Source organism: Bos indicus x Bos taurus, chromosome 11 (assembly GCF_003369695.1).
Source record: "Bos indicus x Bos taurus breed Angus x Brahman F1 hybrid chromosome 11, Bos_hybrid_MaternalHap_v2.0, whole genome shotgun sequence".
NCBI lineage: Eukaryota > Metazoa > Chordata > Mammalia > Artiodactyla > Bovidae > Bos > Bos indicus x Bos taurus.
In genome coordinates this window covers 44,341,740-44,367,356 of record NC_040086.1, presented here as the reverse complement: position 1 = coordinate 44,367,356, position 25,617 = coordinate 44,341,740, and the positions used below count along the sequence as shown (strand labels likewise).

The 25,617-nt window shown below is 41.1% G+C and overlaps 1 protein-coding gene across 3 annotated transcripts in view; it reads left to right on the top strand.

Moving 5' to 3' along the window:
• Nucleotides 1-25,617, top strand: part of LOC113901247 (E3 SUMO-protein ligase RanBP2-like) — a 61,885-nt gene that overhangs the window by 20,514 nt on the left and 15,754 nt on the right. For all 3 annotated transcript variants that reach the window (XM_027555410.1, XM_027555408.1, XM_027555409.1), the window contains exons 5-20: nucleotides 3,152-3,382; nucleotides 3,707-3,852; nucleotides 5,323-5,515; nucleotides 8,279-8,366; nucleotides 9,865-10,074; nucleotides 10,951-11,132; nucleotides 11,227-11,402; nucleotides 11,554-11,677; nucleotides 12,244-12,405; nucleotides 12,673-12,810; nucleotides 12,888-13,034; nucleotides 13,847-14,026; nucleotides 14,109-14,192; nucleotides 16,001-16,136; nucleotides 19,800-19,894; nucleotides 20,703-25,302. In XM_027555410.1, the coding sequence (XP_027411211.1) occupies nucleotides 3,152-3,382; nucleotides 3,707-3,852; nucleotides 5,323-5,515; nucleotides 8,279-8,366; nucleotides 9,865-10,074; nucleotides 10,951-11,132; nucleotides 11,227-11,402; nucleotides 11,554-11,677; nucleotides 12,244-12,405; nucleotides 12,673-12,810; nucleotides 12,888-13,034; nucleotides 13,847-14,026; nucleotides 14,109-14,192; nucleotides 16,001-16,136; nucleotides 19,800-19,894; nucleotides 20,703-25,302 (6,892 nt within the window). The remainder of the gene's footprint in view (nucleotides 1-3,151; nucleotides 3,383-3,706; nucleotides 3,853-5,322; nucleotides 5,516-8,278; nucleotides 8,367-9,864; nucleotides 10,075-10,950; nucleotides 11,133-11,226; nucleotides 11,403-11,553; nucleotides 11,678-12,243; nucleotides 12,406-12,672; nucleotides 12,811-12,887; nucleotides 13,035-13,846; nucleotides 14,027-14,108; nucleotides 14,193-16,000; nucleotides 16,137-19,799; nucleotides 19,895-20,702; nucleotides 25,303-25,617) is intronic.

The following is a 25,617-nucleotide window of genomic DNA, read 5'->3' as shown; positions in this document are numbered from 1 at the left end:
GCTAATGTATTAACTGGCTCTGCATGTTATTCTTTACTGAGTGAAATATAGTTTACTAGGAGACTTTTTGGAGAAAGACTTTCCAAAATGTGCTAGACAAACAGAATTTTAACTGTAATTTTAATTGTCTGTTGGTTCCCCCTGCCATGCAGCTTATTTGATCTTCGTTCCCCAACCAGGGATTGAAACCAGGGCCCCTGCAGGAAGAGCACTGAGTCCTAACCACTGGACTTTCGGGGAATTCTCATATATATTCTTTTTAAAAGGACCCCCATCCCTCATTTATAAATGTTTCCAGTAGAATTTTTTTAATGTTTTTTATTGAAATAGAGATTTTTCTCAGGAAGTTGGAGAGGTTGTACAGAAAGGTCCTGAGTGTGCTCCATCCAAACAGAAACACAGAATTTCCCCCAAAAGTAAATGGTTCAATGGTGGTTCCATCTTGGTGTGACTGTCGAACAGTCACTGCAGGGTTTGGCATGGGTGCAGTACACGTGTAGTTCTTGTTCCACCCGTCACGTGTAGACATGCGTATCTAGCACTGCATCACCATGGGGCTGTCTTTCATGCCTCCATTTCTGTGGTCACATCTATCTCTCCTTAGCTTCTGCCAACTGGTAATTTGTTCTCTGTCTTTATAATTTGTAACTAAAAAATGTCATATGATAGAAGCAGGCATCACGTGACCTTTTGCAGTTGGCTCTTCATTCTGCATGGTGCCCTTGAGACCTTTCAAGTTGTGTGTGTCAGGATAGGTTCCTTCCTTTTTGCCGAGTAGTATGTACTCATACTGGTGTGTTCCACCGGTGAACCATTTACTTTGGGGGGAAATTCTGTGTTTCCAATTTTTAGCTATTACATATCAGGTATAAACAATTGTGTACAGATTTTTAAATAAAAAATGTCTTTAAAAGCCATGGAGATGAATACTAGTAACATTATTTTTTTTCTCTCCCTGTGATAAACACCTGGGTTTTAAGTATTAATCAAAAATGTTGTTTCATAGTGCAGATTTCTTTGCTTTATTAGTATCTTTGTTTTATGCCTCAAACATAATTTTTCACTGGTCATGACTTTCTTCATTGGCTACAAGAGTCCATTCCGTCTGGTGACAGTGATGTTATGGACTATGTGTATAATGGGGAGAGGATTATTTTCTTGCAGTGTAACAAAAGTTTAATTGTTTGTGAAGCATCCTGATTTTCTTTAATGACTTTAAAAATACTGTTGTCTAAAACTAATAAATCTTATGTCAGATTTTTTTCCTGGAACTTTTGGACTAGAAATCCATGAAATGTATAACCATTAAGCAGAGTAATTCTGTTTCTCCTAGAAGTTGAGGCTTACTTAAAATAAATAGTTTTTTTGGCACTTCTTTAATGAACAAAAATATCATTGACAGAAAGGCTTTCTTTTGGGTTTGAGAGTAGTTTTTGAAAAACATCTGTAATGGGGCTGATCTTTTACCTAATTTTAAACATGTAATTGATGTCTAGGGGTTCTTTGCAGTTACAGACCAGGTGTAAGTTTATGGAACTGGTCCAGGAGGAGACTGATGAGGAGCGAGGTTCACTGGGCGGTGGGCGGGAGGAGAGTGCAGGAAGGGGAAGTGGAGCTTACAGGCCATGGCTTCCATTTTCTCCATGGAGGATGAGTGGAGATCCTAAAGAGAGGGTCAGAGGAAAGAGGAGTACGAAGTAAACTCTTCAGGGAGTGGAGAAAATGAGTCTTTAGAAGTAAACTAGGACTTTTTTCTAGGCATTGCCAGTCTGGTGGTTTGAGATTATGAAGGTGAATCAGTTGGCCTGGTTGTAATTCCCCATGCTCCCAGATGCCCTACACATGCTCATCTGTTAGTGCACAGGGGTGGAGACTGCAGGGAAGGGGGCTTCCAGGAGGGGCAGAGAGAGCTAGCTGAGGGCTCTATCTGTAAGTAGGGAGTGACTGGATGCGAGACTCTGGTGTTTTAGCTTGACAGGGAAGGAAAGTGTATGTGTGTGTTTTATGGAAAATTAAAAGGACCTTTTCATGCGGTAGAGGCAGGAGATGTGGCAGTGAGGCTGTGCTGGCCCCAGGGAGGTGAGAAAATGAGGGGGTGTTGTGGTCTGAGTGATTGGTTCAGAGTATAGATTTTGCCACATGGATGGCTGGGGCTGGTGTGGAGTGGTGAAGGTGAAGCTGTTAAACAGCAGGGTGGCCAGGCTGTCCTGTGTCTTGTGCTGCTGGTAGTGATGTATCTTAGGGATGAACGAAGGTTCATGATGTATCTTAGGGATGAACGATGGAGAAGGCAATGGCACCCCACTCTAGTACTCTTGCCTGGAAAATCCCGTGGATGGAGGAGCCTAGTAGGCTGCAGTCCATGGGGTCGCTAAGAGTCAGACACGACTGAGCAACTTCACTTTCACTTTTCACTTTCATGCATTGGAGAAGGAAATGGCAACCCACTCCGGTGTTCTTGCCTGGAGAATCCCATGGACGAGGGAGCCTGGTGGGCTGCCGTCTATGGGGTCGCACAGAGTCGGACACGACTAAAGTGACTTAGCAGCAGCAGGGATGAACGAAGTTCTGTTCCAGGTGCTGATAAGGAGTGGGAGGCATGGCCAGATAGCACATCCTTTAGTAAAATGTTATAAACAGGTTTGGGGGAGGAGGGGCATGATCAGGTGATGACACTGGGAGTGAGTCAGTCACCACCTCCTCCACCTGTACATAGTCTAGCGGATAAGTGATGGCACCTGTCTTGGAATGGGACTCTCGTTCAGTAAGGGGGAAGGTGAAGACCAAGAAGATGGTGGCATAGTAGGAGCTCCACAGTAGGAGAAGTGGGAACGGGGACTGAGCAGCCTTAGGGAGATCCAGAGCACATGGAAGGTGAGGACACGTGGGTGCAAGGGTCCCTTCTGGTCGTGACAGGTATGCAGGGATGTTCTGAGCTGAGTCCAGGCCCTCCTGCAGCTGTGTAATCCCAGATGTTTCTCTCCATGTATTTTCTGGAGGTTGAGCTTCTGGAAATGACTGAGGGCACTAATGAGGTGTGTAGGGTGGGAATTGACTAAAGCCAGACACAGTGGGATGGTGCTCATAGGAGCACCATGATGTTTTTAAAATTGCACAGATGTTTCTCTAATTAATGGTTCTTTATAAATAGGAACAGCTTTTAGATTGTAAAGGTGAAGATGGATGGAATAAACTTTTCGACTTGATTCAGTCAGAACTTTATGCAAGGCCTGATGATGTCCACGTGAACATCCGACTGGTGGAGCTGTATCGCTCCAACAGCAGGCTGAGAGATGCTGTGGCCCACTGCCACCAGGCAGAGAGGAACACAGCTCTGCGGTCAAGTTTAGAGTGGAATTCCTGTGTAGTACAGACCCTTAAGGTAGGTAAGGGCTGTTGGGTCTCACAATTACCGTATTTCCCTTTGTATTTAACCACTGCACTCCATGACCTAAGTCTCTTTCGTTTATGTGTAGCAGCTGTGAAATGAGCTGATTTTACCAGGATGATTTCAATTTATAATGAGTGGATTCAAGAGATAGATATGAGAAATATGTTTGTGTATTTTTTGGTGTTTTTGTAGGCTAATCTAAAACCAACATGGTTTTTCAGCCTGTGAATGGGCAAAGGGGTTTGTAGTCGTAAAACACTCAGTTTTGTAACACATGATACAGTTTGGTAACTTAGAGTTCTTTTTGCACAACAGGAATACCTGGAATCTTCACAGTGTTTGGAGTCTGATAAAAGTAACTGGCGAGCAACCAGTCAGGACTTACTTATAGCCTATGCTAACCTGATGCTTCTCACGCTGTCCATGAGAGATGCGCAGGAGAGCAGAGAATTGCTGGAGAGGTAGGCCGACCTAGAGAGAGCACTTCAGTGTAAATTACAGATGTCTGTTTGTGTTCATTCGTCTAAACAACTTAATGTCATTATTTTTTCTGTAATGTCCAGAGGTAATACTTAATAATATGGTGAACTACTTAGAAGGAATCTTCTTTTGGGGCAGTATTATATTATAATTGGTTTTGTGAAACTCTGATTCTTAGAGAACTCTATTACTGTTCTTGATTAAGTTACTCTTGTAATTAAACGTTTAGTTTTGAAATGCTTAGTAAAGAGTTGAGTCTGAAAATGCACATCCTCGTTGCTCTTCCATAATTCTGAGGACCAGTGTCTCCATTTGATTAAAATAAATTCCACTGAACAGACACGTCACTTGGATTTGTATGTCAATTTAGAGCTTGTGGGCTAAACCAGGCTCACCACCTGCCTGCTTGTGAGTGGGGCTCCCCTGACACAGCCGACCTCCTGCTGTGCCAGCTGTGTGCTCGCGCACTGCAGCAGTAGAGGCGAGCCCTGTGGCAGAGCTGCTGTGCCCACAGAGCCACATCAGCATGGGGTCCGTAATGAACAAGGTTGCTGCTCCTTGGTGTACACTCATATTCTGAAAAGTAATGGTTCCTCCCCCATCTCACATGGCAGGGAGTTCTTTACACTGGGGTGTAGGAGAGTAAGTCGTTTTCTTGAGGAAGTACTTGGTGTCTTCATACAGGTAGTATGAGGGAGTAGCCAAAAAGACTCAATCAAACTTTCTGATGATTTTAGAAAATATTTATGGTTGGGGGGAAGTAGGCATGGTTATATACTTAAAAACTTTTGGTCCCATGAGAAAGTGGTGAGGAAGATTTCTTAGTGCTATGATACTACTACTACACATACCCCTTGGAGGAGTCTTGACACCCTCTGCAAGTTCCAGAAATTCACAGGCTAGAAGAAATAATCTGTTACTCAGATTTCTTATTATAATCTACTTCAAAATCATTCTTCACATTTCTATTGTTTGCTTTTGATTTTCTTAGAAAATGAAGATTTTGAGGACCATTAGGATTAAAAAGTACTGATTAGTACGTAGATTACAAATAATAGTAAGAATTATAATTAACTCTGTAGTTAAATGTATAGTAAAAGCAGTTTTCATCTTGATAATGGCATGTGTCTTAGTTGTTTACTTATAATGTGAAATGGCATGTTTATTTTGAGAAATTTCAACTTTGAATTAAATAATGAAACCATATGATCAAGAAGATGTTTTGGAATAAGACATTCTGGAGGTTAAAAACGCTTGAAATATAGGAAGTATGTTGAATAACACGAAGCACTTGATTCGTAATTCATAAAACAGAATGGATTGTTGGGATTTAGATGTGGAAGGTGATGCTTGAAGTAAATTCCTTTCTCAGTTTTATTTAGGATTAAATAATGACATGGATTATTCACAGTGTAGTAGTTTAACACCTGTTTAATACTTTAATATTCCAGTTTTGATAGCGCTCTTCAGTCTGTGAAGTTTTGTGCAGGTGGAAACGAGGAGCTCTCAGCCACGTTCCTGGAAGTGAGAGGCCATTTCTACATGCACGCTGGGTCCCTGCTGCTGAAGATGGGCCAGCACAGTGACGTGCAGTGGCGCGCGCTCTCGGAGCTGGCTGCGCTCTGCTATCTCATAGCCTTCCAGGTAATCGCCCCCTGTCTGGCGTGCCGTTGACCTTTCAGTGAGACTTGATTGTACTTCACATGGGGTATGTCCTGGTATGTGGTGAAAATGGGAAGAAATATGTACAAAGTTAAAATGAAATACTTTGGGGGAAAGAATAACAAGATTTATTAATATACAGTACTAGTGAGGCGGGTGAGACAGGTACACTAATGCATTGCCGGTGGCAGTTGGCATTGCTTTGACTGTTTGGAAGATCGTTTTGAAGAATTTGATCTTTTACTGTACCATTTCTGGGAACCTGCAAGGAAATAGTCTCAAGTATGGATAAAACATGATTCAAAAAGATACACATAACTTGAATGAAAATCTAATGAGTAAGTCAATTTGGGGGCATGGTTACATAAGCTGTGATAGAAGACTATTTACCCTAACTTTTAATATGTTAATTGGAAACTTAATTTTTAATATATATACAACATTAACAGTTGTATACACTACTAAGTATACTAGTAAGTACTTAGTAGTAGTACTTATTTATTACTTATTAGTATTTATTACTAATAAGTAATAAATACTAATAAGTATATACTACACAGCAGTATACTTATTCATCCTTAGAAACATGAAACAACTTTATGCATAGAAAGTGACATAAAGAGAATATGCCAGAATGTGAGCCTTTGTTTTTAGATGATGAGATGTTGGCTCTTGCCCTCCCCTCATCCATTTTTGCAGTTTTAATGTTTTCTTAGTGAGCTTGCATCATTTCTGATCTGAAAAGAAATGAGCAGTCTTCCACAAAGTGGATTATTCCTAGCTTGTAGAAATTGTTAGCTTTAGAGAATAATCCTTTGCTTGAGAGAAAGAAAAAGGGTTTCACTGTAAAATGACTGTTGGAGGCTATTGCTTTTTCTAGTTAACATACTTAGGCCTTTTAAAACCTGTTGAGGGGCAGTCCACAGTGCTGCTGTTAGCTCAGCAGAAGCATTTTGTTCATAAGGAATTTATTAGTGAAAAGTAGTGAAGTTAATGAAGTTTGCTAATCTGTATAAGCATTAAACTGTTATGATTAATATTTTTAAAGAATTATCAAGTAGCTAACAGCTCTCTTTAATGGACATTGTAATGTATTAAATTTTTTAAATGGATATTTTTATGTTGACACAGTCAATTGCTCTAAACATTGGCCTTTTAAAAATTGAAGTATTGTTGATGTACAATGTTGTGTAGGTTACAGGTATGTAGTACAATGATTCACGATTTTTAAAGATTATACTCTGTTCATAGTTATAAAATATTGGCTGCATTTCCTGTGTTGTATATTATACCCTTGTAGCTTATTTTATACACAGTAGTTTGCACCTCTTCACTCTGATACCCTCCCCCTCCTCCCAACAGTAACCACTAGTCTCTGTTCTCTATATCTGTGAGTCTATTTCTTTTTTGTTGTATTTATTAGTTTGTTGTATTCAACTTTGACCTTTTTAAATAGTAAAAACTACATCTCCCTCCTGATTGATTCTGCAGGCTGTTTGAATGGTAGGGTTTTCAGCCCCTTGATCAGGGACTGCAGTAGTTCTAGTGAGTTCAGTTGGTCTCTGACTTATTATTGTCTGACTTAAAACAGTGGCTTGACAGTTGTGTGACAGTGATACCCATTCAGTAAAAACTCCACTTTGAGTTTTGAATTCCAGTATTTCCATATCAGCACAGAAAACATAGGCTGAGTACAACACTGTTATTTATTCTGATGCTTGGATGTTATTTCATTCTATAGATGTACCATAGTTTGGGTTTCATTAAACTGATGCCCTAAAACCGAGATATTGTTATGCTACTTCAAAATAATTCTGCAGTGACTAGCTTGTGCCATTTCCCATGTGAAAATTTGGAGGTGGAATGAGTTTGAGTGATGGATGGCAGGATCAGTGTCTATCTGTGCATTTATAATATTTTGAGTTATTGCCAAATTTCCAGTCTCACAGAGGTTGTATCAAATTATACTGCCATTCCCAGTGTAAGAAAATTACTAGAGGTTTAACAGCACTGCACCTACCATCTGTGTAGTTACTTTCAGGATGATAAATGTTCATTGGCTGGGACTAAACATGTTCAGTGATGGACAGTTGCAGCTTTTCAAGGTAGCCTGTTTTATTTTTAGATAATTTGGTTCTTAGTGCTTCCTTACATGGAGTAAAAATATTTCTCAAGCCGCTACCCATTGGTGGTGTTTTTTTTCTTTTGGTGTTCCCTTCTTTTACAAGATAATTTTCTTAATACTCGATGGCAGCTGTCATCTTCTCACCATTCTGTTTACTTGTCGTTCTTCCACCTCTTCTTCATAGCACAGGACTTGGAGCCCTTTTCTTGTCTAGGTTGTTCCTGTTACACTGCTGGTCTCTCAGGTGGTCTGCGCTCTGGAAGGGTGTGGTATTTCCATGTGGGGGCTCCAGTGCCGGGTGGTGTAGAGCTGTCGTCCCAGGCTGCTCCCAGTCTATCTGTGCAAGGCAGAAAAGGTCTCCAACCAGATGTTCTTGTTTCCCCAGCTGTAACTCCATCATGTTCTTAATAGAAAGTAATTTCTCAGACATGCTCTTTGTAGGCATCTTTTCTAGATTATCTAAATTCCCCAGTTCCCGATGTTTTGCAGTTGGATTCCCAACTCTCTTTAACCGTTGGCTGTTTATTCATTATTGAAGAAAAGTACAGTGTAATAGAAAGGAACATTTTACTATTAGAAATGTATCACTAAATTAAGATTTTTGATTCTAAAATGATTAGATTCCAAGACCAAAGACTAAATTAATAAAAGGAGAAGCTGGACAAAGCCTACTGGAAATGATGGCCTATGATCGTCTGAGCCAATCAGGTACTGGTAACATTTAACTGATTTTATTTTAAAAAGAAAAAAGAACTTTTTCCTTTTTGAACACATCTTAGATAGTGTCTTCTCTCTGCCCAGGAGATAATTTGTTAGAATTTTTTCTCCTTGCCGTATTGAATTAGGGAGAGAGAGGAGAGAACAAATGATAAAAAATGGTAAATGATAAAAAATATTCTTTAAAAGGAACAAATATTGTTTGCTCCTGTGTGGAGAAACTCCTTAACCCATCCTTAATCTAGCTGCTAGAATCTCCATCCAGAACATTTTACAGCACTTCTTGACCTAAGAATAAGTTATTGGTTTTCTAGCCACTGGGGATAAAAGGTAAAAAAGTTAGGGATCTCTCTCTTCAGGAGCTGACAACTTAGAAACAAAGACAGAAGGTGTATATTCACATTCTGTTAGGTTGTTGGAATTTGTAGATTTATTCCCAATTCTTACTATTTGGGTTGGATCCTAAAGGTCTGTTACACTCTCTGGCTTTCCTAAGGCACAAACTTGAAAGTGTTCAGGTAGCCAGTGAGTCAAACAGTGAACTGAAGGCTCTGTAGGGAAATGTTTCTATAAGAGACAGTTTTGATGTAAAGTTGAAGGGCCTTCATTAAGAGTTAGGAAATGATCTTAAATCCAAGTAGCTATAAGCTGGGGTCTGTAGGTAGACTGTTGGTCAAGGCTCTTCTGCCCCACAGCTTACTTCTTTGTAGGAGACAAACTTTGAGTCCTTGAAGCGATCTTTTGTTTTTTTTCTCAGATCTCCCTTCTACCTTTGCAGAGGGTCACAGTTTGTAAAATGAACTGTGTTGTACTGTCTTTGATCTGGGCCTGCTGAGCTTCTCTCTGCAAATTTTTAAAGAGATAATTGTCTGGTAGTAACGAAACCTGATTGGCCAACAGAATTACAGGAAAAAAGTTTGTTTTGTTTTGTTTTGTTTCAAACAGCCTGATTGAAACCATAAACCTGAAAAGCCATAGTGCTTTCAAGGCACATCCATGTGTACTAGAACTAGAATGTGAACTAGAACCTCATCCAAGGAGTGTTTTTAAAATAGGTTCAAATCTGTGGAATCATAATCTCTGGGAGTGGAAGTCTAGAACTGAAACAGAAAAATTTTAATCTCTTTAAAGGATGATTCTGACCAGCCAGATTTAGAAATTTGGTGTATCAGGACAGAAAATTTGAGCTTGATCCTGTTCTCCTTTGGCCACTTGAATCCCACACTTTTCCAAAAGGAAATCCTTTGGGATTTTTCACACACATTTTTTTCCTTTCCTTTTATTCTAGCACATAGACGCAGATGCTTTGACACCTATAGTTTATTCATTTTTCACATCAGCACCCTTTTGGGTCCAGCTGTGGTTTTGGGGCTGGAGGGTTCATTCTGAGAATGTCATGTTATTTCCCCTTAGGGTAAGTGAATGAAACTGTTGAGAGATGTAACTTTAATCTGTGTCTTTTAAATGATGGAAATAATTTGTTTTTCAGGGCATATGCTGCTAAACTTAAGTCGTGACAAGCAAGACTTTTTAAAAGAGGTTGTAGAATCCTTTGCCAACAGGAGTGGGCAGTCAGCTTTGTACGACGCTCTGTTTTCTCGTCAGTTACCTAAGGATAGCTGTTTCCTTGGTAATGATGATATTGGAAGCATTGATGTACAAGAACCTGATCCTGATGAATTGGCTAGATATGATGTTGGTAAGTGGTATCTTCCTAAGGAAACACTTTACATTTTAATCCTTTTACACCAGGAGATATATAATAGCAACAGGGGGATTATCCAGAAATAATGACTTAATATTATTCTGAATTACTTTTAGGGTTTATGGGGGGAGGGTAATATGAGGTATTGGTAGTGGTTATGGTAGCAGGTGCTTTTCTTCTGAATAGTTCTGTACAAGTGATTGGTGTCATGAATTCTCTCCTAAGTATCATTTTGATGCTAATACAATCTTTTTAATGAAATAGCTATAATGTACTTGCCAGTTTCCATCTGGAAGCTGTTTCCAGTTTTTTCACTTACATTAAAAATACTGATGACAATTTTTAGGTGTCTCCATTTCTTTTTCTATACAGATTCCTAAAAACATAATTACTGGGATAAAGTTTATGGACATGTTTGTCTCGCAAATTGCTGTATTACCAGAAAGCTTGCTCTTCTTTTATGCTTTCGGAAGCCCATAAACTTTTTTAGTATTGAATTTCTTAATTTATTAATGTAGTGATAGCCCACTGTTTTCATATTTCTTTACCGAAAGGAAGATCTGTTGTTTCAAGATTTATTACCAGATGGCTATTCTTTATTTGACCTCTGTCAGTAGATTTTGTTTTATTGAGTTCTAGTGAGGCTCTTTTTTTTCCTTCAAAAGAACTTTTTCCATCAAAACTCTTTTTATTAAGAACACTAGACTTTGCTTATAGATTTTCCCTGTACTCTGATACTGAAAAGCAGTTATAACATTAAGTTACATTTAATATTACTATGAGTCCGTTTTTTATGTTGGCAAAACTGATGGCACACAAAAATTTCCAAAACCTCAAGCTGTTTTTTTTTGTTTTTTTGCTTTATTTCAGGTGCCATTAGGGCACATAATGGTAGTCTTCAACACCTCACCTGGCTTGGCTTACAGTGGGATTCATTGCCTACGTTACCTGCAATTCGAAAATGGCTAAAACAGCTTTTTCATCATTTGCCCCAGGAAACCTCAAGACTTGAAACAAATGCACCTGAGTCAATATGTATTTTAGATCTTGAAGTAAGCATAGATTTTAATAACTTAAATACCATGAATACTGTTTAGGTTTTTTTTTTTCCCCTAAATTGATTTTTTTTTTTTGTAAATAAAACAGGTATTTCTGCTTGGAGTAATATATACCAGCCACTTACAGTTAAAGGAAAAGTCTAATTCTCACTGCAGCTTCTATCAGCCTCTGTGCTTGCCACTGCCTGTGTGTAAACAGCTTTGCACAGAAAGACAGAAAGCATGGTGGGATGCAGTTTGTAATCTAATTCACAGAAAAGCAGTGTAAGTAGTTTAAAAAAAAAATTCCTTTAACTTAACTGCACAGGGACTTAATTCTCATGTAAAGTTTTAATTATCATGTGATGATTAACATACATGTAAGTGTTGAACTGCATGTTTATAAATCAATTTCATTAAATAAAACTTTTTTTAGACCTGGGACCTCAGCAAAATTGCGACTTCTAGTTCAGCGTGACATAAACACTCTACGAGGCCAGGAAAAAACTGGCCTTCAGCCTGCTCTGCTCGTGCACTGGGCAAAGTGCCTTCAGAAAACGGTGAGTTCACTGAAGTGGAGCAGTTTGTAAGAACATTACCTTAATTTTTTTACATGACATACTTGACCTTGAATGTTTTTTTGTTTAAAAACAGTAGTAGCGTGTTCATATTGTGTCAGGTGAAATGTATTTTTACAATCTTGCCACTGCATGTAAGTGCTTAAAACAGTGCCTAGCACAGTAAATGTTACCAGGTATTAGCTGTTAAGTTACCAGTCTGAAGATTTTTTTACCTGTTTGGTGGCACAAGGCTCTATAGGTAAGGGCATTATAGACCTTGCTTAATATTTGAGGTCTGTTCTGTGGCACCTATAGCAACTTCAGGAAAAAAGAATAGGCTGCCTGATTGGGTAGTGTCGTTGGAGTTGTGTCAAAGTTGGGTCTAGAATGAGGGCTGATGGTAAAGTGCTTAGTTATTCTAGAATTTGGAAAGGTGAGCATATGACTTTTGAGATTCTATTTTGCCTAGGATTTGAAATTTTAGCCAGTTGTTCAGAGCATCTGCAAGTGAGTTTTTTAATCTGTTCGTTTGTGTCTCTTTGTGTGCTTCTAACTTTGTATTTTAGGGCAGTGGTCTTAATTCTTTTTATGATCAACGAGAATACATAGGCAGAAGTGTTCATTACTGGAAAAAGGTTTTGCCATTGTTGAAGATGATCAAGAAGAAGAGCAGCATCCCTGAGCCTGCTGACCCTCTGTTCAGGCATTTCCATAGTGCAGACATTCAGGTAACGGAAAATCCCATCGTGAACTATCTGGAGGTCTGGGCTTCTAGTTTTTAAATAAGGAAATGGAAGTAGAAACTGCTTATATTAATTGCCCAACTATTGAATGGTAGTCTTGTTTTCTAAGTCCACTGCCTGTCACAGATGCAACATGGCAGAGAAGAACATTGAGATGCTGATCTCATTAGATCGTGCAAAATCCTTGGGAAATATTCGGGTTTGATATTCTGGGTAGAGGCAGCTTGACTGAAAGTTACCCAATGTGTTTAGGCATGTGAAGTTGGGGAATACGAAGATGAAGCACGCATCACATTCGCTATATTGGATGTAGTTAATGGAAATATAGACGATGCTATGGCTGCTTTTGAATCTATTAATAACGTCATTTCTTATTGGAATCTTGCACTGGTAAGTAGTGTGGTACTTTAAATTAAAGGGTTTTTCTTTTAAAACATAATTGTTTCATAAAGCACTCTTGTGTATAGCTTTTTCACAGAAAAGCAGAAGACATTGATAATGATGTGCTTTCTTCTGAAGAACAAGAAGAATGCAAAAATTACCTGAGAAAGACCAGGGACTACCTGATAAAGATTTTAGATGACTGTGATTCAAATCTGTCGGTAGTTAAGAAAGTAAGTTGCAGATTGTATTTTCTTATTATTGATAACTAGGCGATAAGGAATTTTGCCTTGATTTTATGTTTTGTTAATTTTTAAAATGCTTAGTGATACCGTATTAATGCACAGAAGTGGGGTGTTTATTTAATTAGTATTACTTTGCCTTATTTTGTGTGTGTGTGTTTAAATGTGAACATTTAGGTTTATAACATTACAAAAATGCTTGTTGGAGAATTAGAAAAGGCTGGCATTTATTTTTGTTAGCTGGCGATGTATTCAGCAAATGTTGCCACTAAGACTAGTTCTGTGTGGACTTGGCAGTTAAACATATTAATGAAATCAGGTGGTTGCTCATGACTTCGGGATGTTTCTCCCCTTGTCACTGTCTCCTGTGACCACCTTTCCCCGGCTGTCAGCAGTTTGAGGCTGTTGTGATGGGATTAACCTCACTGACATTCAACCTTCCACCTGTTTTATTGATGAGTTTATGTTGCTGCTCTTGGATTAGGGTTATGTTTGGTGCATGCCAGCGTCTGTGTTTCTCCTCTCCTCTCATTCAGAATCAGTGACTGACTTTGCTCACATGGAAAAACTCCCCAGTTAACATTGCTCTGCCTTTGCTGCCACCATCAGGAGAGGTAGACACAGCATGGACTTGAGGGTTAGGAGACTTTAGATTGCACAGCATTTTCTGTGTGTTGTTACATAAAGTACAATGTGCTTGTCACACAGAAGTATGAAAATGTAAATTAGTAAGATTTATTTGAGAGTTCTTCTGTTGGTGATTTTGCAAACTAAAGATGTTGATTGTTGCCTTTTATTTCTAGTTGCCTGTGCCCCTGGAATCTGTTAAAGAGATGCTTAATTTAGTCATGCAGGAGCTCGATGAGTTCAGTGAAGGAGCGCCTCTTCATAAAAATGGGTCTGTACGAAATGCAGATTCAGAAATAAAACACTCAACTTCATCTCCCACCAAATACTCTCCATCACCAAATAGAAGTTGTAAGGTGAGTGAAAAGAGAAGAGTCACTTTACTGCAGAATGTGTGTTCTAGATGTTTTAAATACTGTTTCATTGTTATTTTTTCAGTATTCTCCCAAAACACCACCTCAGTGGGCAGAAGATCAAAATTGCTTATTGAAAATGATCTGCCAACAAGTGGAGGCCATTAAGGTAAATGCCTTGATTTTTCTAAACTGTGCCTATCTTATTCCAAGATTCTTTCGTTGACCACTTTCTCACTCATTTCTAACACTGTTCCAGATGTTCCTCTGCTGCGTGACTGTAGAGTCACACTGTGTTTTACATGCTTCCGTCTTGACATTAGCTTATTTTTTGAAATTACTTATGTGTCTTTATCCTCCACAAGATATGAATCTTTCAAAGATGGCAACTCATATCCAAACCATAACCCTGTTCCCAGTATAGAGGAGGTCCCCAATGATAGAGTGAACTAGCGAGCTCTAGTCTTCATACCTTGGTTTGTGAGATTATAGCTCAGACTGACTAGTGTGTATATCACATTTATAGCTAAGACTTCACAAGGGGTCTAAACTTTAAAAAGTCTCTTTATCTTTTTATTACTTCATATGAATTCGACCTAATTATGTAAAGACGCAGGTGTCTGTACATGATTGTGCTTTAACTTGATGAAAGTGACCTCAACTGTAGCACTCAAAGGAACTTTACTTCTTTGGAATTGGAAGTACAAGTAAGTTGTTTCATGCTCATTGACAAGAACTAAATCATTCATGCTTCTAAAATCATGGCAAGGAAAATCTTGAAACCTGTATTTTCTACACTTTCGAATTTGCATAAAGATTTTGTGTGTTAATTTTGTATAATTGTGACCTTCATGATATTACATGCTAACCATGTAGATTTCTGGCACCTACATGGTGTTCTTGTGTGCCTTTGGGTCAGGTACTTGCTTAGCTTTCTGTCTCTTTGTCTTCTCATCCATAAAGTGAGACTTGTCAAAACTAGTTTTCACCACGTGTTCTAGTTGTTCAAGTTTTAACATTATGTTTTTATCTTTAATTGGATGTTTAAATCTATGGTCCAGATGCTGGTGGTGACCAGTTAAATTTTCCAGCTGATTCCATTCATTTCTTATTTTTAGATATATACCATCTGGACTAGATACAGTATAGATGGATGAGTGGGGAAAATTTTATTTAGTTTGAAATTTTAAGATGTATTTTTGACCTTAATAGTTAAGGGTCTTTTTTTTCCCAGGAAGTTTTTATTCCTGAAATACTTTTTTTTTTTCTCCACACCACCTGGCTTGCGGACATCTTGGTTGCCATCCCCTTCCCACCCACCCACCCAGGGATTAGACCCAGGGCTGCAGCAGTGAAAGCACTGAGCCTAAACCACTAGACTGCCAAGGAATTTCATCTGAAACACTTGTAGCAGAAGAGGGTAGCCATGCTGGATCTGTCTCTGACCTCACTTATTATAACTTGTTCCTGAAAAGTACTTGCCTTGTAGGTTCTGGGGTTGGGGAGGTGTTGCCTTTTTCTTGTCTGATCCCTAACCACTGGCTGTCATCGGAAGGCTTAGTAGTTGGTGCTCGAGGGCTTACTTGCTCTGAGGCATGTGGAAACTTCCTGGAGCAAAAGGATATAACCCATGTCCCCTGCATTGGCAGGCAACTTCCTATCCATTGCACCATTAGGGAAGTCCTGAACAGAACTTTAGAAAGATGAAGTAAATGTAGAATGGAAAGGGAGATGAATCCGTTTTTTAGGTTAGAGCTGACTAGATTGAGTGGATTCGGTAATGATACTAAGGAGGGAAAAGAATGAGAGCAAAAAACAAGCTTTAAGAAATTAAGAATCATGTTTTACGTCAACACCTGGTGCTCAGATCTGACTGGAGAATGGACTCTCTGAAAAGGTATCATCAGATATTAAATTTGCTCTAGCACTGTTTACACCATGATATAATGCTTAAAATTGTTTTTCTTCTTCCAACAGAAAGAAATGCAGGAGTTGAAACTAAATAGCAGTAGCTCAGGGTCCCCTCATCGTTGGCCTCCAGAAAATTATGGACCAGACCCAGTGCCTGATAGTTATCAGGGGTCACAGAATTTTCACGGGGCCCCACTGACAGGTGAGTTGGCAACTGAATATTCCCAGGTGTTAGTGACGATACTGTAGTGCTGCCTCCTTCATTTAGGAAATTTGCGAAATCACCTTGTCTGTATGCCTTAATTTATTACATGTTTTTGTCTATCTATATGTTGCTTAAGCTATTTTTTGTTGTTACCAAGATTTTTATAACTCCAGAAACAAAACAAGTTTTATCTGATCCTGTTTATGTAAAGGCTTAAAGAACCCTTGACTGCACATCTCAGAGGAGCTGAGACTGAGCTGGAACTATGCCTTATATTGGAAAAATGTTAACTGATGGTTAATTCATTAAGAGCTGCCTAATTATGAAATTAAACTTTGGGGAATTATTTTTATGACATTCTGAGAGGTCTGACAGTCTTGGGAAATCTTTTGTATATGGAAGGAGAGAGTTTGAGCTAGGGCAGAGTGGATTTTTAGGTTGTACTCTTACTTAGCTCTCTGAGCCAGTTTGTCTGTTTGAAACATAGAAATAATACTTATATCACATGGTTATTGTATTTATGTGTGTGGGGGGTGTGTGTGCACATTAGGCATTTACTTAGAGTGTGCAGTAAACATTCAGTGAACCACAGGGTACAGGCAGTTGCCCTCTGGGTTGTCTGTGTGCCAGGTGCGTTGTGTATGTGATTTCATTCAATTACAGTAACCCAAAGTGGGAGATACCATTATGAATTCCCATGTTTAGATGAAATGGGCTTGGAAGGTTAGGTGACACCCATTATTATACACGTCATTATTGGTAGAGGCTTCAGACTCTGGTTGCTCTGACTTCAGGCCACGTGCCCCCAGGCAGCCAGAGTGATGATGAAGACAGGTGTTTTTCACTTGAGACAGATTCCTGAAATGGAGGTAATTAGATTAATTGGTCTTCAGTTCAGTCGCTCAATCGTGTCTGACTCTTTGCCATCCCATGAATTGCAGCACACCAGGCCTCCCTGTCCATCACCAATTCCCGGAGTTCGCTCAGACTCACATCCATCGAGTCAGTGATGCCATCCAGTCATCTCATCCTCTGTCGTCCCCTTTTCCTCCTGCCCCCAATCCCTCCCAGCATCAGAGTCTTTTCCAATGAGTCAACTCTTCACATGAGGTGGCCAAAGGACTGGAGTTTCAGCTTTAGCATCATTCCTTCCAGAGAAATCCCAGGGCTGATCTCCTTCAAAATGGACTAGTTGGATCTCCTTGCAGTCCAAGGGACTCTCAAGAGTCTTCTCCACTTAGTTCAAAAGAAAGATTGGGAATGGTGTGGCCTAGTTTAGTACCTTAGTGATGGTCCCTAGGGTCCTCCTTAGAGCAGCTTGCTGTCTTCTCATGACAGTGTCCTTCAAGTGCAACAGGTGACAGAGAAGATCTTTGTGAAGTCAGACTCACTAATGCTATCAGTCATAGGTGTGGATGTGAGGAGCCTGCCAGATTTAAACATTGCCTGCCTAAGGTGCCATACACCATGTGGAACCTGACTGGCGGCGACAGGCTCATGTCTGGCTTCCTCTGAGGCTTTCTGGATGCTGTGTGGTTATCATTGGGCACCTTGTGGGTCACAAGTTCTGTTTCTTCTTTGTATGTGCATAACAGGTCTTCCGGTTGTTAAACACACATCTGAACATAACATTCATGTTGTCTTATTTTATTCTTGCAAGTACCCTGTGGACTGTGTAGACGCAGCACACCCTCACTTGACAGGTTTGACAGGTGAGAGGAATGGAGACACCAGTGGGCTGCTTGACAGTCACAGTCAGCTCTGGCTCGAGCCAAGAGTCCCAGCTCCTGACCACCCTCTTGAACTCACAGATGGTTTTCTTAGTGAAGGCCCAGATGTGCCAGGGTGGCCCTTGTCTACTGACAGTAGATGACTAAAAACCATCAATAAGCTTGAATAAGGAAATGCTCTAAAGTACTGACGAGTGTAAAGAAAACTGGAAACTAATCGTGTCACGGAGAGTTCTGCTACCAGTTTGGAGCATTTTTTTCTGGTCCTTTCTCTTTGTATTCATAAGGAATTTTTAATGAGATTTTTCACCATATTAGCATTTTGTTCAGAGATGAGTAAGCATGTGTTTTAAATACTACTTTTAAGTTCTTAGCATTTTTCTACTCAGTATTCTTTGATGGTACCATTAATGAACACGAGGGCCCCATCACATGGAAGCTCTGCAAGTTTTACTTCCTGGTTTTTATTTCCTGTTGTTGGTGTTATAATTATTGCCATGAACACAGTCCTAGGATTTCAGGGTTTTATAAGATTTCTTGTGTTGGGGAATTGCTTTTCCTGAAAAACTGTGCCAATTTTACACTTTTACCTCCAGGATCTGGTAGTGCCTGTCTGTTCGCACTCTTGCCAGTTATTAACTATTACGAGTTTATTAAATCCTTTTTTTAAAAGCAAAAATAATATCAGCTTTTAAAATTTTTGTTTTTGTTAATACTAGGAATGTTCAGCACACTTAGATTTCATGAGTTACCTATTCATTTGGTGCTTTTTTTCTATAGGATTTTTTTGGGTAGGTTTATAAGACATCTGAACTGTTTCTTTCACTCTCAGTGATAAAGTCACTAGTTAAACTTCACATGTTACAATTCTTGTCCCATATATATCCATCCACTTGTTCTGTGTTCTTTGCCTATTTTCTCCTGAGAATGTTTCAGAGGAGCCCCTGCAGGCAGCGCATTAGTTTCCTTGCTCAGCTGTGGGCTTCTCCAGTGGCGCTGCCTCTGTGTTACTGTGCAGGGAGCACAGTACCCTGTGGTACCCTGTGGACTGTGTAGACGCAGTTCACCCTCACTGGGCCTGGTTCACCCTCACTGGGCCTTTGCAGGACTTTCCAGAGTCAGCTGCTCAGCACCTCTTGTGTCTCAGTTTCCACTTCCTCCTTGTGTAAAGATATAAATGATTTTTAAGTTGTTTTGTTTTCTGGTAAAACTTTCATAGAACAGATCAGGCAAATGGCTGTTGGTTGTTTTTACCATCAATAGGAGTGTCTTCTAGTTGTTGGTTTTCTGGTAACACACATGCACACAAAGCAGGTGGGGCAAATAGTTTGGGCACCAGTTCAAGTGTTAGTCATGTTGTATCCTGTTTATTACACCAAGAAGCACATTTTGTGTTACTTTTGAGATCCTTTATGTGAATTTGCCAGGTGATTTTTGACCTGAATGTTGTTGCTAGCTTAAGTATAAAATGCAACCTTGTCATTCTGCAGATTTTCAAGCCTCACTTCAAAAATGTGGCCCTGAGGCCACCACATATGTTTTGGTTCCTTAAGTCCTTCCTGTGGCCAGTGTCTCCCCTATATTCCTGATGTGGCAGGATTGTGTCTTCACATCGAGCCCCTCTTTCTCAGGAAGGGGGCCCACCACTCCTCTTAGCTCCTGGTGCTAGCTGTGGGGGCTCTCTTGGTGCCAACCTGCTGCTGCCCTCACTGCTCCTGTGTTACACTTGGCAGTTGTTCTGGTTTGTCATTTGATAATCATCTTTTTGGTGTATTTTGATGTATAGTAAAGTTTTAAAAGTCTGTGTAGTTAAATCTTTGATTTCTGCTGCTTTTGTATTTATAGTTCTTGCCTAGATAGTACTACCCTGCAGCATAGACTTTTTTTAACAGTGTTTTCTTTCTTTTCTTTTTTTTTCTTTTTTTTTTAGTTGCAACTACTGGCCATTCAGTATGTTATAGTCAGTCACCAGCATATAATACTCAGTATCTACTCAGACCAGCAGCTAATGTTACTCCCACAAAGGTAACAAAGGAATAATTTATACATTTATAAATATCTCCTTTTTAATTGTCCAGGCTTCCTACAAATTAATTCAAGAAGTAATTCAACATTAAAACTTAAATGTCCCATGAGGTATAGCTATTTTAAATTTCTCTCTGGATAGAGAAGGTATGTTTCTTAGTTATCTAATTTTAATACAATATGTATGAACATCTAGAATATTTTTGAACAGGAGTGGTGGTGGTGGGAGCTTCATCATCTGGTTATGACAGAGGCAGGACTGTGATGCACTCTTTGGAGCACCGTGGGTGGCACTCGCAGGCCTAGGCACTGTGACTAAGTGTCCATGAAGACCAGCCCAAGCAGAGCCCGGCAGAGACTGGGGTTTGGGTGCATCCAGGCCCTGGCTCTTAACTTCTCTGTGCCTTATGTATAGAATGATACTAGTGCCTTAGTTTGTAGGGTTTTGAGAATTGTTAAATGAGATCCTATGTGTACAGAACTTGAAATTATGCCTAGGTGGCACATTAACAAATGTCAGCGCTCATCGTCATCATCATCATTATCAACATCATTGGACACCACGTTTAGGAGTCAGGAAGGTATAATTAGATGTGTAAGATGCTGTCTTTGGTTAAGGCAATTTTTGGGTCATGCCGAGAACTAGAGCTGTAAGTGTCCTTGTAGCAATGTCTTCTCTTAAGAACGCAGTGTATGCTCTAGTGGTATATTTATATGCATGTTTGAGGTTCATGAGATTTGGTTTGTATCGAGGTAAGCTATAGTTTTATAGACAGCCTACAAAAGCTTTCACTTTGTCTTTTTCCAGGGGCCGGTTTATGGCATGAACAGGCTTCCACCTCAGCAGCACGTCTACGGCTACCCCCAGCAGATGCACACACCACCCGTGCAGAGCTCATCAGCGTGCATGTTCTCTCAAGACATGTATGGCCCCCCATTGCGTTTTGAGTCTCCTGCGACAGGAATTCTATCACCCAGGGGCGATGATTACTTTAATTACAATGTTCAACAAACAAGCACAAATCCACCTTTGCCAGAACCAGGTTATTTTACAAAACCTCCACTTGCAGCACATGCTTCAAGATCTGCAGAACCTAAGGTTTTAGAATTTGGAAAAACCAGTTTTGTTCAGCCGGTGCCTGGTGAAGGAATGAGGCCATCTCTGGCAGCACCTGCACATACAACACAGCCGACTCCTTTCAAATTTAATTCAAATTTCAAGTCAAATGATGGTGACTTCACGTTTTCCTCACCACAGGTTGTGGCACAGCCCCCTGCTACAAGTTACAACAATAATGAAAGCCTATTAGGTCTGCTGACTTCAGATAAACCTTTGCAGGGAGATGGGTACAGTGGACCAAAAGCTGCTCAAAACATGGGACCTCGAAATACGTTCAATTTTGGAAGCAAAAATGTGCCTGGAATTTCATTTACTGAGAACATGGGTACAAATCAGCCAAAGAATTCTGGTTTTCGACGTAGTGATGATATGTTTACTTTCTACAGCCCAGGGAAATCAGTGTTCGGAGTGCCTGCTACGGAGCCGGCCAGCAAGGGTCACGATGCTGACGGGGGAAGTGCACAGGGGGACGAGGAAGACGACGGCCCTCACTTTGAGCCCGTGGTTCCTCTTCCTGACAAGATTGAAGTGAGGACTGGCGAGGAGGATGAGGAGGAGTTCTTCTGCAATCGTGCAAAGTTGTATCGCTTCGATGCAGCATCCCGAGAATGGAAGGAGCGTGGAATCGGCAATGTTAAGATCCTCAGGCACAAAACCTCCGGTAAAATCCGCCTGCTCATGAGACGTGAGCAGGTGCTAAAGATCTGTGCAAATCACTACATCAGCCCAGACATGGCCCTTGCCCCTAACGCCGGCTCAGACAGGTCCTTTGTGTGGTATGCTCTGGACTATGCCGACGAGTCGCCCAAACCAGAGCAGCTGGCCATTAGGTTCAAGACGCCTGAGGAGGCAGCCCTTTTCAAGTGCAAGTTTGAAGAGGCCCAGAGCCTGTTGAAAGCCTCAGGAGCAAATGTAGCCACAACCACCCATCAGGCCACGAAATCTGTAAAAGAACCTACAGGTCATGACAGTAAGGATATTGACAAATCTGATGGCGTAACTATGAATTTTGAATTTCAGGTTGCAAAGAAAGAAGGATCTTGGTGGTATTGTAACAGCTGCTCACTGAAGAACATGGCAACTGCCAAGAAGTGTGTATCCTGCCAGAATCTAAACCCAGGCAGTAAGGAGCTCCTCGGCCCACCGTTAGTTGAAACTATCTCTACTCCTAAACCCAGCTCAGAACATACTCCTGGTAGATCTGCACTGGTGACTCTAAAGAATGAAGGTCACTGGAACTGTGGTGTTTGTTTAGTAAGAAATGAACCCACTGTGTCTCGATGCATTGCGTGTCAGAATAAAAAGCCTGCTAGCAAAAGTGAATCTCCACTTATTAAGCAACCTTCCTTTAAATTTGGCCAGGGAGATCTTCCTAAGGCTGCCAGCAGTGATTTCAAATCTGTTTTTTCAGTAAAGGAGGGACAGTGGGATTGCAGTGTTTGCTTGATAGGAAATGAAGGAAGTTCTGTGAAATGTGAGGCTTGTCAGACTCCCCGGAAACAGAGTTCACCTGCCTTCGCTGCCCCAGCACCTGCCTCGTTAAAGTTTGGTACTTCAGAGACAAGCAAGACTCCAAAGAGTGGATTTGAAGGCGTTTTCACCAAGAAGGAAGGACAGTGGGATTGCTCAGTGCAAAATGAGGCCAGCATGGCCGAGTGTGTGGCCTGTCAGAACCCAGGTCAGAATCCGCCAGCTTCTGCTGCTCCGGCACCTGCTTCTTCAGAGACAGTCAAGGCTCCAAAGAGTGGACTTGAGGGGCTGTTCGCCAAGAAGGAGGGACAGTGGGATTGCGATGTCTGCTTGATACGAAATGAAGGAAGTTCTCCAAAATGTGTGGCTTGTGGTGCCTCTAACCCAACCCAGAACCCTGCTGCTGAAGTGCCTCTCAGTTTCCCTGTGGGCTCCACAGCTGAGGCAGGTAACTCCTGTGCAAGTCAGACAGGAACAGGATTTAAGAGTAACTTTTCAGAAAAAGCCTTTAAGTTCGGCAATGCAGAACAGGGATTTAAATTTGGGCACGTGGATCAGGAAAATGCACCTTCATTTAAATTTCAGAGTTCTTCTAATACAGACTCTAAATCAGCAAAGGAAGGATTTAGTTTTTCTTCCCCTGCGTCTGCTGGTGGGTTTAAATTTGGCATTCAGGAGACAGAAAATCAGGAGAAGACTACTGAAAAGTCCTTTGGAGAGGACACTGGTGGTCAGGCTCAGGACACTGGTGGTCAGAAAGACGGGAGTACTGTGGTCTTTGGTCAGACTGGCAGCACTTTCACCTTTGCAGATCTTGCCAAGTCAAATTCAGGAGAAGGGTTTCAGTTTGGCAAAAAAGACCCCAATTTCAAGGGATTTTCAGGTGCTGGAGAGAAGTTATTCTCATCACAAAGTAGTAAACTAGTTGATAAAGCGGACGCTTGTGCTGACCTTGAGAAAGATGATGATGCCTATAAGACTGAGGACAGTGACGACATCCATTTTGAACCAGTCGTCCAGATGCCTGAGAAAGTGGAGCTGGTCACAGGAGAGGAAGATGAGAAAGTTCTTTACTCACAGCGGGTGAAATTATTTAGGTTTGATGCTGAGATAAGTCAGTGGAAAGAAAGGGGCTTGGGGAACTTAAAAATCCTCAAAAATGAAGTCAACGGCAAACTGAGGATGCTGATGCGGAGGGAACAGGTGCTAAAGGTGTGTGCCAACCACTGGATCACCACCACCATGCACCTGAAGCCCCTCTCCGGCTCGGACAGGGCTTGGATGTGGTTAGCCAGTGACTTTTCTGATGGCGATGCCAAACTCGAGCAGCTGGCGGCAAAATTCAAGACACCTGAACTGGCTGAAGAATTCAAGCAGAAATTTGAGGAATGCCAGCGACTTCTGTTAGACATTCCTCTGCAGACTCCCCATAAGCTTGTGGATACTGGCAGGGCTGCCAAGTTAATACAGAGAGCAGAAGAAATGAAGAGTGGGCTAAAAGATTTCAAAACATTTTTGACAAACGATCAGACAAAAGTCAGTGATGAAGAGAGTAAGGATTCCAGAGCAGGAGCTACCACTGCTGCAGATGTGAGTGGCGCACCAAACACTGAGACCACTGGGCCCACCCTGGAGTGGGACAACTATGACCTCAGGGAGGATGCCCTGGATGACAGCGTGAGCAGCAGCTCTGTGCACGCCTCCCCACTGGCCAGCAGCCCCGTAAGAAAAAACCTCTTCCGCTTTGGCGAGTCGACCACCGGCTTTAACTTCAGCTTCAAGTCTGCTCTGAGCCCGTCCAAGTCCCCTGGCAAGTTGAATCAGAGTGGGGCCTCAGTGGGCACAGACGAAGACTCCGATGTCACTCAGGAGGAGGAGAGAGACGGACAGCACTTTGAGCCTGTTGTCCCTTTGCCTGATCTAGTCGAGGTGTCCAGTGGGGAGGAAAATGAACAAGTTGTTTTTAGTCACAGAGCCAAACTCTACAGGTATGATAAAGATGCTGGTCAGTGGAAAGAAAGAGGCATCGGCGATATAAAGATTTTACAGAATTATGAAAACAAGCAAGTTCGTATAGTGATGAGAAGGGACCAGGTATTAAAACTTTGTGCCAACCACAGAATAACTCCAGACATGACTTTGCAAAATATGAAAGGGACCGAAAGAGTGTGGGTGTGGACTGCATGTGATTTTGCAGATGGAGAAAGAAAAATAGAACATTTAGCTGTTCGTTTTAAACTACAGGATGTTGCAGACTCGTTTAAGAAAATATTTGATGAAGCAAAAGTGGCCCAAGAAAAAGATTTTTTGATAACACCTCACGTCGCTCGTTCAGCCACTCCCAGGGAGTCACCTTGTGGGAAAATGGCTGTCGCTGTGCTAGAAGAAACCACCAGAGAACGAACTGATTTGTCTCAGGGTGATGATGCAGCAGACACAACCTCAGAAGTTGGCGGGGTGTCTGGCACCCCTGAACCAACAACAAAAGCAGTGGTTTCACCCCCAAAGTTTGTATTTGGTTCTGAGTCTGTTAAAAGCATTTTTAGCAGTGAGAAGTCAAAACCATTTGCATTTGGCAACAGTTCAGCTACTGGATCTTTGTTTGGATTTAGTTTTAACACACCTCTGAAAAATAACAGTAGTGAAGCCAGTTCAGCAGCCCAGAGTGGATCTGAGAGAAAAGTGGAACCTGGTGGTCGCCAGGAGTCACAGAACTCTGATCTCAAATCAGCTTCTGATGGCAAAGTCAAAAACACCTCTCCTGCTTTTCTGAAGGAGCAGTTCTCAACCAGCCACACGTTTAAAACTCCAGAAAAGGGTAAGCACTTGGTCTTTAGATGAGGCAGACTTTGTCTTCCTCTTCCCCCTCTCTCCCTCCCCACTTTCCTTCCCAAAATATGTTTGTGTGGGTTGTTTTCTTCCCTAAACCAATTTAGTGGTGAGTGTTCAGCAGCAGCAGAGAGCGTGTGTACACGTTGTTGAGGAGATGTCAGCTTCAGGGAGACATGTCTGTCAGCAGAGCACAAGAACTCAGCTCAGCACTGGGTCCAGCTTAAGGCCACTAGCACTCAAATCGTGAGGGTTCACTCGAAGCTGGTGGTTTCAGTAAGTTTGTTCTGCAGTTACTATTCTT